The following is a 9,371-nucleotide window of genomic DNA, read 5'->3' as shown; positions in this document are numbered from 1 at the left end:
TTTGTTGAATTTCTACAATATCATAACATCAGAAAAATTACAAAAAAATTAAAAAAAATTTAATTCTAAATTTGAATGCAGATTTTTAGAGAATTACTTCAGAAACATTTGGAGGTATACCACTTCAAAATCCGAATAATATAAGTTGAGTTATGGACTTTAGAATTTCAGCCTAGGGACATTTTTTACTTATTTTTTTAATTTCTACAATATTATCACATTAGAAAAATTAAAAAAAAGAAAGAGACGGACATGGCCAGATCGACTCGGCTATTGATCGTGATCAAGAATATTGATACTTTATATGGTCGGAAACGCTTCCTTCTGCCTGTTACATACTTTTCAACTAATCTAGTATACCCTTTTACTCTACGAGTAACGGGTATAATAATCTGTGTTTTTGTTGATATAGGACCTTAAAGCGTGTGATTAATAAAGTGTGTGTGGCGGAAAATTCAAATTATTTTCTTTTGCTTAACAAAATAATGTCACTTGATGCTGAATACGAACAGTTTTTCGCGTTCACAATCACGTTTTGTAGGCAATCATCAACCAATATGATTCGATTCGCACTAATTACATTATTTTCGAAATTTTTGCATGCTGAATAATTAAAGTCCAGTGCTTTTTGGGCCGCCTACTGCTCGTTGGCCCAGAAACTTATTGACACTGACTGATTTATGTGCGTGAAAGTTAGCTGCATATGAATAAAATATTGCGGCAGATGTAAATGAATGCTTAATATTGGCGTGAGCTTAAAGCGAACTAGTCGAAGGCCCTTGAATAAAAAGTAAGACTTTAAGAGGACACCAAGTCATCTATTGGTATATATCACAAGAAGTTCAACGAAAAGTAAAGCAAAAATCTAAATTTGAATGTCAAAGGTAGCTTGTTATAAATACAGAGCTGTAATTATACATTCTACCGTGTGGATGTGGGACTAAGAGAAGTCGTGTTGGGTTTCTTTATTGGACTTGCCGAATTCCAAACAATACGAAACCTGGCCTTGGCATTCCGTATATTCCATTTGCGAAATACTACACCCGGAGGAGTGTATGTCGTACAGGTGACTTAATTAACTTAAAACCAGTGTTCATTGGTTGGGTATGCCAACGCATCCAGCAACGCTTCAGGACAATCAATCACTTAAACTCATACTGAAGGGAGCACTGCGGCTCCATCCACACCTGGCATCGCTGGAGCGGACGCCAATTTATGGGGAGCTCCATCTTCTGTGGCGGCGGGTCTGTCTACCTGTTAAAAAGTCGGCTGTCTTTGTATGGTAAACAAAGGACGATGCACGTGCTGGCATCGAAACTGCGCATGCGTTGCACCTAACATTGGATTAACAGCGACTTAACAGAGGTCCTGATTTGGAAATTCTTTTTATAGGATTTCCTTGCGGTTGTTCGCTTCAGTGCGGTGTTAGCTTTCGTGCGGTTCGTTTGCCCAGCATAGCGGAGAAACGGCCCAATTAGTATCCCATCAGTCGATTTGTGGCAACAAGTGTCCTTCGAGGATGTGCGTGAGAAGCTCACTGTGCAGTGTGATTTTAATTTACTTTGTCGTCTTGCTCCATCTGGCCACCGTGGTCCTGGCCCAGAACGAAGGCAATATATCGGAGTCGACGGTGGCCACGGGCGAGGAATGCGGCAGCACACAGAAAATGGTTGATGAGTGCTTCAAGGATCTGCCGCCGCATCTAATGGACTTCCTGCAGAACACGAAAATCGTCATCAGCAAAAAGGAGATCACCGCCAAGTGCAAGTAGGGAACAATTTGCAATAGCGAGTGCGAACAAAAATGCGAATATACATTATGGATTGTGGCCCATTCGGCAATTTATTCATATTTCTCTGGTGCCGCACGGAGCAGAAGTTCTACAGGGAATTTCATAATGGCAAGCCCTTTTTTGCCGCCTCTCCAAGGAGATGATTAATTATGCCGGCTTCAAGTGCCAAACATAAATTACAGACTTTCGGAATTAATACGCCTTCAACGGGCAAAGTTAGATGCTTGTATATAATTCCTCGGGTGAAGGCAGATTTACGAAGAAGCCACTACAGTATATTACTATTTGTGATTAGTTTCCTGGGAAGCATTTCATATTAAAACCGCCAGAAGCTAAGAACATTGAAAACCGCGACGATAATTAATTATTCATACTTCAAATGGCGAATAACTAAGCAGCATTTGGCATTAGTGGGTCATAAGTTCACTAATTGAAGTGCTCTTCTAATAATTCCCGGTGACCGTCGATGATAATCAAAGCACATTTCTTTTGTACGATTAGTTTTTTTATCAGTACTGCACTCAAAGTGAATGGTTAATTGAATTTCGTGCATTGCAAAGCGCGCAAATCAAATTCAAATGCAGTGTCATTTGATTATTTGCAGACCATTGATAACGATAGAAAACTGAGTTCTAGCCAGGCTAAAATTATAACTTGGTTCAATAAAATATATTTATTACAAGAATGGCAGCATTTTCTAGTAAATAATTATTTAGAACAGTCCGTAACATGCGGTATATCTTATGAATTTAATCAGCAATATGGAACTTCTGATAAAAAAATATAAGTATATTGCAGTTTTAGGAAACATGGACTTCATGTTTTTAGGTAGCTAGGTTTAGGGTAATTTCAAAACATTAAAGCATTTAAGTGGGAGACATTTTATTCATATACATGTACATAAATTAGCTGTGGCACCGGAGAGGCAACATGAGTGGCACTCAATTAGACCTCACTCGATTGTCCCTGGCTCAAATCGAATTACATATTGCAGCATATTCAACCGTGGCATGAGGTGCTTCGATACTTACTCGAAGCGTTGCCTGGACGATCGGAAGCTGGGCACGTTTAAGAATAATGTGGAGGGTGCTCGACGATTTTTCTACAAGTTCTGCGGCGACGCGGACTTCCAGCGGGGTAAGTTTTTGCCAAATTTAAGAGGTTTCCTTTTCGAAACGCTCGAAAATCAATTTGGCAAGCTGGCACACATCTACGAGTACACACAGAAACAAGGATGCCCACTGGCGTCCGGGTGTCGGGAACACACACGCATTTCTCACAGTACACAAAACCCCGCAGATTAAGGATAAAAGCCCCCCGCAAGGGCTCCAAAAACAATGGCCCCAAAATCCCAACTTGACAAGCATTAAAAGTGCACGAGCAAAAGGAGCGTTATTTATACATGAATCTGAAGCACTCTTTACCGCCTGCTTGCAGACTACCTGAGGCACAAGGACTGCTTTGCGTACATCCAACTGGACTGGGTCACCTGCACGTCCGAGTTCGAGAACATCCTTAGTGAAGAGGTGCACGATGAAAGGCGCAACGCCAGCGAAAAGTTCCTCGAATTCTGCTGGTAAGTTTGACTTAAGATGTTCCCATCATTCCATGTTCCTGTTATCGAAATGTCAATATTCTTCAAATAATTTCAAAACTTTTAGTCGACTTTCATGTTTATAACTATAAACACGATTTTTTTCAATTGCTACTTGATTGCTACTTGTTATTTGTTCACCTGTAAGAATATTGATCATATCATTTAGAAAAATTAGCTTAAAAAGGTCTTTACAATTTAAATTGCAAAGCATGAAGTAGAAAAAGCTTTTGTAGATCTAACTATTTTTTCATCCAGCATGTTAAATTCTTTGCCACATTTAATTAAATATTTCCAGTAAGTGTTGTCACCCAATTTACTTTATAGTTAGGCCTTTATGGGCAGCCATCTTGACTTAACAATAGCACATCTCTTCATTTGTCTTGTGCTATTATCAGACTTTTAACGGCTTTTGGTATTGCACAGTTTTCCTTTGAACCATCTGAGCCCTTTTTTCGATTACCAACCAATTGCGCTGTGGCCAAGGCAACCGAATGTGGCGAATGACATGTTTGACCCGAGAATCGATATCAATCAAGTTTCTGGTACTCCAACATTTTACAGTGCCCGCTACGCGTACGAGAACTGCATCTACAACAGTGCCCGCTACAAGTGCTACAAGAACTCGGCGGAGTTTGCCCGCGAAACGGCCAAAATGCTGTCCGATGAGAAGCACTTCAGGAACTGTGCCGTCCTCCAGAACATCTGCGCCCACGACGCCGCTGCGGCATTGGCCCAGTGGCACTGGATGGGTTTCCGCCTGCCGATGGCGACGCCGATGATGCTGCTCCTGACGCGGCTGGCGGTGCGGAGGATCTGGGCGTAAATCGATGTGCGGCCAATCTGCATAGTTTACTAGTGCGATGTGATGTTGCGGCTGCGGTTGTGGTCCGAGCTTGGGTTTTCTTAGTTTTTATTGCTCCTATTTGTTTTTTCTTCTGGGTTTGTAGTTGTCTCAACGAGAATGCCAAGCATTTGAGCTCCCTTTAGTCACCCATCGATAAGAAAAAACAAGGAACTTCATCTCTACGTGTCTGTGAATTTTCCAGTGTCGTTTTTGGGACGAGATTGCTGGGCGGGCGGGTTACTGGGTCGGATAGCGGCACTGGTGTTTGTGTTTTTCGTATGCTAAGCTACCTTAAATGCATATTTCAAATAAAGGAATATTCACGTTGTACTCGTCCTGTGGTTTTAATAAGCAATGCTCTCCGAACGCCGTGTCAATCGGACTCGTCCTGGCCACCCACGAAAATTCTATTTTGCACGGATGAGCCAACCGCAGGTGGGAGGGCCAAGTATCGAAGGCGACACACAGATACAGTACTGCAAAGTATTTCAATAACCCGACAAACAAACACCTGGCGCAGAAGTTCCTGAAATGAAAACTCAAATCGAACCTAAAATTGCACAACATAATTTGTTCTTCCCAATGCAAAGAGGAAAAGATACAAAAATTAAGGTAGTAAATTATAAGCCGTTTCAAGCAAATATTCAGTAATTTAAAATGTAATTAGTTCATAGAAAACTAATAACTGCAGGGCAAAATCGGATCGCCAGCCTAAAAGTTTGCTATATATTTTATGATTTTTTTTAAAGTTCGCCGCTATGTATCTTCGTATTGCAGCAAACTTTGCCATACAGAACATAAAGTTTGCCCTTCCACGAGCGGCTCGTGTTCGCTTAGAAAGTGGGTGGCTGTTCCAGGTTAATTTGCAGCCCGCTTAGTTTTTACCTTTCAGACTGGAAATTGAACGCTAATGGCTTTGCACCCATTACCTGCCCCGAGGACCCGTCACTGCGAGTCTCAATTGCTGTTGCATGGGGCAGCGAATTTTGCACCTACATAACTTGTGGTGCTTCCTTGTAAGCTGCTCGCTGGGCTAGTTGGTAATTGAGGAAGTGCTTGTCAAAGCGAAATCTTTTCATATTAGCTGGAAAACACAGCTTTTATGAAGCGCACTGCAAATATTTACTTTCATGAAGGCGTAATGCTTTGGGCAACCTCAGCAATTTCTTGAAAGTCGGCACCGCGAATCCTGACATCGTCCTGGGGTTGATCCTGGAAACAAATCCTTATACCTACTAGCGAATCGAGTATGCCCTTTGCGTTTGCGGGTAGTGGGTATTAACGAAATGGAACATTCCGTGAAGAAAGAAAATACAGAAATATTCAGCAGAAAATATGACTTTGGAATTTTACCTTACTTTCACCCATAAATGGTGAAATTTCTAAGGTATTTAAACAAAGCAATCCTGTATTCTATTAGATTACTCGCAAGTTCCAAGTATAAAAGTACTTTTTCTTGGGAATTTTTTCTTTTCCCCCACTCAAAAATCGAAGTTACGTAACTGACACTGAAGAGTTTCGACGTATGTATTTCCAAAATAAAACTTTAACTAAAATAATCTTTAATCACTTTGAAATGGTTACGAATGCCTAATTATAAATGTAAAAGTTGTACAGAAATTTAAAATGTAAACGCAACATTTCCTTAAGTAACTGAAATAACTAACTGAAGCAAGACAACAAAGAGTTACTAAAAACCTTGAAAAGTGTTTAACAAATTGCATACTCTGATACCGATAATTACACTTAACGAACCTAAATTTGATTCCGGGTCGTTTGATTCAGCTTAGCTCACCGAAATCGCCGAACGAACAAAAATCGAACTGGTAATTGTATCAATTAAGTGGTTGTGGATTCACGAACCGTTTCTTTGGGCCAACTTTTTGGAAATTCGATGCCGCTGCATATTTAACAAAGGGCGAGTCCTTTAATTAAGACTGACAAGTATGATGGCTGAAACTTTGAAAAGCTTATGAATTATTTCCCTTGCCGGACTTTGACTCCTTCAACCGAACGGCACAGACGGTTTCTTGACTTAAAGTGAATATTAAACATTACTCTTGAACAGTTTCTACTCCGTTATACATGTCTGAACCTAGAAATTCTATAGAACTTATATTTAGATGTGCAATTCTGACAGAAAAAGCAACACACTTGCAGTGAATACTAATCTAGAACGCACAGTCATTAAGGATTTTATTTTTAGAAGCTTGGCTGCAATGTATTTATAAAGCTGGCCAATTATTATTACCTCACTCGTGGTTTTGAGCAAGGCTGGGTATTTAATAACTTGAATCAGCAGTTGTACTTAAACTAGTTCCTCTGCTGTAAACCTATCTGCTGGAAACTGAACAAAAGCGACTTCATGCTTGTGTAGGTATATATAAATAGTCATCGCTGATAAAATGTATAAGTTTTTTTATTTAGTCTATGTAATCTAAGCTTCAAACTAAGCTTGCTCTGTGGGCTTAGCGCTACCAAAGCTTGGAGATTATAATCTCAGCCAGTTATAATCTGCGTAAGACCGCCATCATCATAACCTCCTCCTCCGTAACCACCACCTCCTCCACCACCTCCTCCTCCGCCATTGCTATAGCCTGGTCCAAAGTTGCCCGAATATACTGGACGACGGCCACCTCCTCCTCCGCCGCCGCCATTGTAGCCACCTCCTCCACCGTTGTATCCACCTCCAGCTGCTCCTCCGCGTCCTCCGTTGCCTGTATAGATTCCGGGTCCCTGGCCGCCGGGCGGATTACCTAAAAGAGTTGTTTTCAATCAGTTCGCTGTAGTTACTCAATTGCGCGATAGCTAATGCACCGCTTACATAAGCTACAAAATGTACTATGCACTATAGGAATCAAGAGCCTTAACCATTCCAAAGAAATGCCTCAGTATGACAGCATATAGCTTGTTTGCGCCAATTTTCGCTTATGAAAATGCGAAAATTTCGCATTAAATTTATGCATGATATGCCGGCAAATGGAAAAATGGCCAAATTAATGAGCATGGACTTACAGTCGTAGCAACCGCCGCCAATGTAAACAGCCGCCTCCGTTAGAGCCAGTGCAAAAAAAGCGAGTATCGCAAATGCCGTCAGTAACTTCATTGTGGCTGGTCTATTAGAACGTCGAACTGGTCTGGACCAGGTACGAACCGCAGCAGCAGCTTATATACGATGCACTCGCCGATTCGGATTCGGATTCCGATTTCGATTCAGAATTTGAATTTTAATCTAAGCCCAAACAGACCTTATCGCTGCAGAGTACTTTTGCTGTGCAAACAAACCACTACGTAAGTATTAATCTCAGGGAATTGCCCGCGGATGGGTTTCAAAAACAATCAGTGGCGCATCGGATGGCCAGTCGTTGTGGCTTCTGGATACCCTACGTTGTCTCTTGAACATATTCAACTTATGTACATATTTAAACTGATGTATTTGCTTTGAATTCAGATTATAGCGTCCATAATTCACCTTAAAGCATGTCTTACCTGCTATTAAATGTCTTGTATCTTTAAGATACTTCGCTGGCTTTATAGCGTCTTCAGTGGCGCTACGTTCTACGTTCCACTCACGAGTCACGACTTTTGGGGCTGAAACCAGTTTTACGTAGATGTGTGGATAAATTTAATGGGGTGCGATTCTGTGGAATCGCTTGCCATTCATGTTTACGTCTGGGATAATTGTAAACCGACTTTTCGGGGCGTGACTGCCATAAATTTCTTTGAAGAAGTTCAAGGAAATCAACTACGTCGGCGCTGCATCCAAACCATATGCGGAAAACCCCACCGAATGCGCATTGATAGGGTGTTCTGGGGAAATGAATTTAAATATATTGTTGAAATACGCTTAGGCTTATGCAAATTGATTTTGATTCGGATCGAACCGATTGCCGCACTATATAAGCAGCGTGAGAGGCGATCCGGTCATCTATCGACTTTAATATGAAGTACCTGACGTGTGTGCTGCTCCCGTTGGCTTTAATTCCGGCTCTGATCGGCGGTAAGCTGGACGGGATTGCCGCCGACGCTAATTGATACACACTTACACACTTATTTGTCCATCACTTGCAGCTCATCCCGGCACAGTGGTGGTCAATGGCGTCTGTCTGACTTGTGAGTAGCGTTTCTTTTGCCAGCTGGGCATTTAGACAACTCAATGAGTAATTATGCAATCGAAAAGGTCCCAATCCGAATGGAGAGCCCGTCTACCTGGATGGCCAGGAGTATCGCAGCTTCTCCTCATCCCCGGGCGATGGCAATGTGGTGATTTCCCGAGGAAATGACGGCAGGAGCGGAGGAGGTGGCACCATTTACCGGAGGGGTGGTAACACCATCGTCAATGGCAGGTGTCAGCAGTGCAACGTGGATCTCTATTAAAGGCTTCGGCAATAAAGTCTGAATATTGAATTAAAATGGCACACATATAATCGATCAATCCATTTCATACTTACTTCGCCATGTACGACATCATTTAGCTAAAAGCATTGACAATCATTCACCCAGTTGCTCTGCAAATTCGATGACTGTGTTGGTTTCGAGTGCACAGAGCATCATCTGATGGAGGAAAAAATGATAAAATGAGCGCTTTATACTCTGTTTTTCTAGCATGAAATACATGCATTATTTTATACTGCGAGCAAGGAGTGAAGAATGTTATAATTGCTTTTGGCGAGTATACGGTTAAATAGTCAGTGCGGAAAACCTACCATTTCGCATTTAAATAATCGAGGAGCTCGACTGTATAAGTATTTCATTGCGAGCTGTCTGCTTGCGAACTTTGGCTTCCCTCATCCTGCTCAACATAAGCACTACATTTCCAAATGCTTTGCTTTCTAAACTGTCTGAAAATAAGGGAAGACCCGCCGATTTCAAGCCCGAGAAATAGAGCAGCTCGTGTTGCCAGTGGCACCGATTGCTTGAACTCCAGCTGGTTGCCACATAAACTTGGCCGGGAGCCGAGGTCGCTGTCTCCTGAGTATTGCACAGCATCGATAATCAAATGCGAGTAACCAACCGTGCAGTTTACGCCAATGGATGCGATGTCAGTGGAATCGCTGGCCTGATGTAAGCGTGCTTAACGTTGCGCGTGCCACGTGGCGTATACGTAATGCAGCTGCAGGAACAGCAAGCAGAAGCCT

At 41.9% G+C, this 9,371-nt stretch overlaps 3 protein-coding genes across 3 annotated transcripts; 2 read left to right on the top strand and 1 right to left on the bottom strand.

Annotated features, from left to right (window-relative positions):
* Positions 1-1,420: 1,420 nt before the first annotated feature.
* On the top strand, positions 1,421-4,464 carry LOC6555406. The gene is made up of 4 exons (XM_001982290.3): positions 1,421-1,767; positions 2,787-2,929; positions 3,230-3,368; positions 3,951-4,464. Exons 1-4 carry the CDS (start codon positions 1,520-1,522, stop codon positions 4,210-4,212), a joined length of 792 nt encoding a protein of 263 aa, XP_001982326.1. The 5' UTR covers positions 1,421-1,519; the 3' UTR covers positions 4,213-4,464.
* Positions 4,465-6,634: 2,170 nt separating this feature from the next.
* Positions 6,635-7,422, bottom strand: LOC6555304 (glycine-rich cell wall structural protein). The gene is made up of 2 exons (XM_001982289.3): positions 7,249-7,422; positions 6,635-6,989 (listed from the first exon to the last, which is right to left on the bottom strand). Exons 1-2 carry the CDS (start codon positions 7,337-7,339, stop codon positions 6,733-6,735), a joined length of 348 nt encoding a protein of 115 aa, XP_001982325.1. The 5' UTR covers positions 7,340-7,422; the 3' UTR covers positions 6,635-6,732.
* A 654-nt stretch (positions 7,423-8,076) lies between these two features.
* Positions 8,077-8,668, top strand: LOC6555303 (immune-induced peptide 23). The gene is made up of 3 exons (XM_001982288.3): positions 8,077-8,233; positions 8,305-8,346; positions 8,414-8,668. The coding sequence occupies exons 1-3, from the start codon at positions 8,176-8,178 to the stop codon at positions 8,608-8,610; spliced, it is 297 nt and encodes a 98-aa protein (XP_001982324.1). The 5' UTR covers positions 8,077-8,175; the 3' UTR covers positions 8,611-8,668.
* Positions 8,669-9,371: the final 703 nt, after the last annotated feature.

The sequence above is a fragment of the Drosophila erecta genome, unplaced genomic scaffold (genome assembly GCF_003286155.1).
Source record: "Drosophila erecta strain 14021-0224.00,06,07 unplaced genomic scaffold, DereRS2 tig00000000-arrow-pilon, whole genome shotgun sequence".
NCBI classification, from domain to species: Eukaryota; Metazoa; Arthropoda; class Insecta; order Diptera; family Drosophilidae; genus Drosophila; species Drosophila erecta.
The sequence above is the reverse complement of the archived record's forward strand: the minus strand, read 5'-3'. Positions and strand labels throughout refer to the sequence as shown.

What these genes read in the sequence shown, in the direction of transcription:
- LOC6555406 (XM_001982290.3), top strand. Translation starts at nt 1,520, where the DNA reads ATGTGCGTGAGAAGCTCACTGTGCAGTGTGATTTTAATTTACTTTGTC. An exon ending in GAGATCACCGCCAAGTGCAA is followed by an intron (nt 1,768 to 2,786) that starts GTAGGGAACAAT and finishes TACATATTGCAG; the next exon opens with CATATTCAACCGTGGCATGA. An exon ending in CGACGCGGACTTCCAGCGGG is followed by an intron (nt 2,930 to 3,229) that starts GTAAGTTTTTGC and finishes GCCTGCTTGCAG; the next exon opens with ACTACCTGAGGCACAAGGAC.
- LOC6555304 (XM_001982289.3), bottom strand. Translation starts at nt 7,339, where the DNA reads ATGAAGTTACTGACGGCATTTGCGATACTCGCTTTTTTTGCACTGGCT. An exon ending in TGGCGGCGGTTGCTACGACT is followed by an intron (nt 6,990 to 7,248) that starts GTAAGTCCATGC and finishes CAACTCTTTTAG; the next exon opens with GTAATCCGCCCGGCGGCCAG.
- LOC6555303 (XM_001982288.3), top strand. Translation starts at nt 8,176, where the DNA reads ATGAAGTACCTGACGTGTGTGCTGCTCCCGTTGGCTTTAATTCCGGCT. An exon ending in AATTCCGGCTCTGATCGGCG is followed by an intron (nt 8,234 to 8,304) that starts GTAAGCTGGACG and finishes CATCACTTGCAG; the next exon opens with CTCATCCCGGCACAGTGGTG. An exon ending in CAATGGCGTCTGTCTGACTT is followed by an intron (nt 8,347 to 8,413) that starts GTGAGTAGCGTT and finishes GCAATCGAAAAG; the next exon opens with GTCCCAATCCGAATGGAGAG.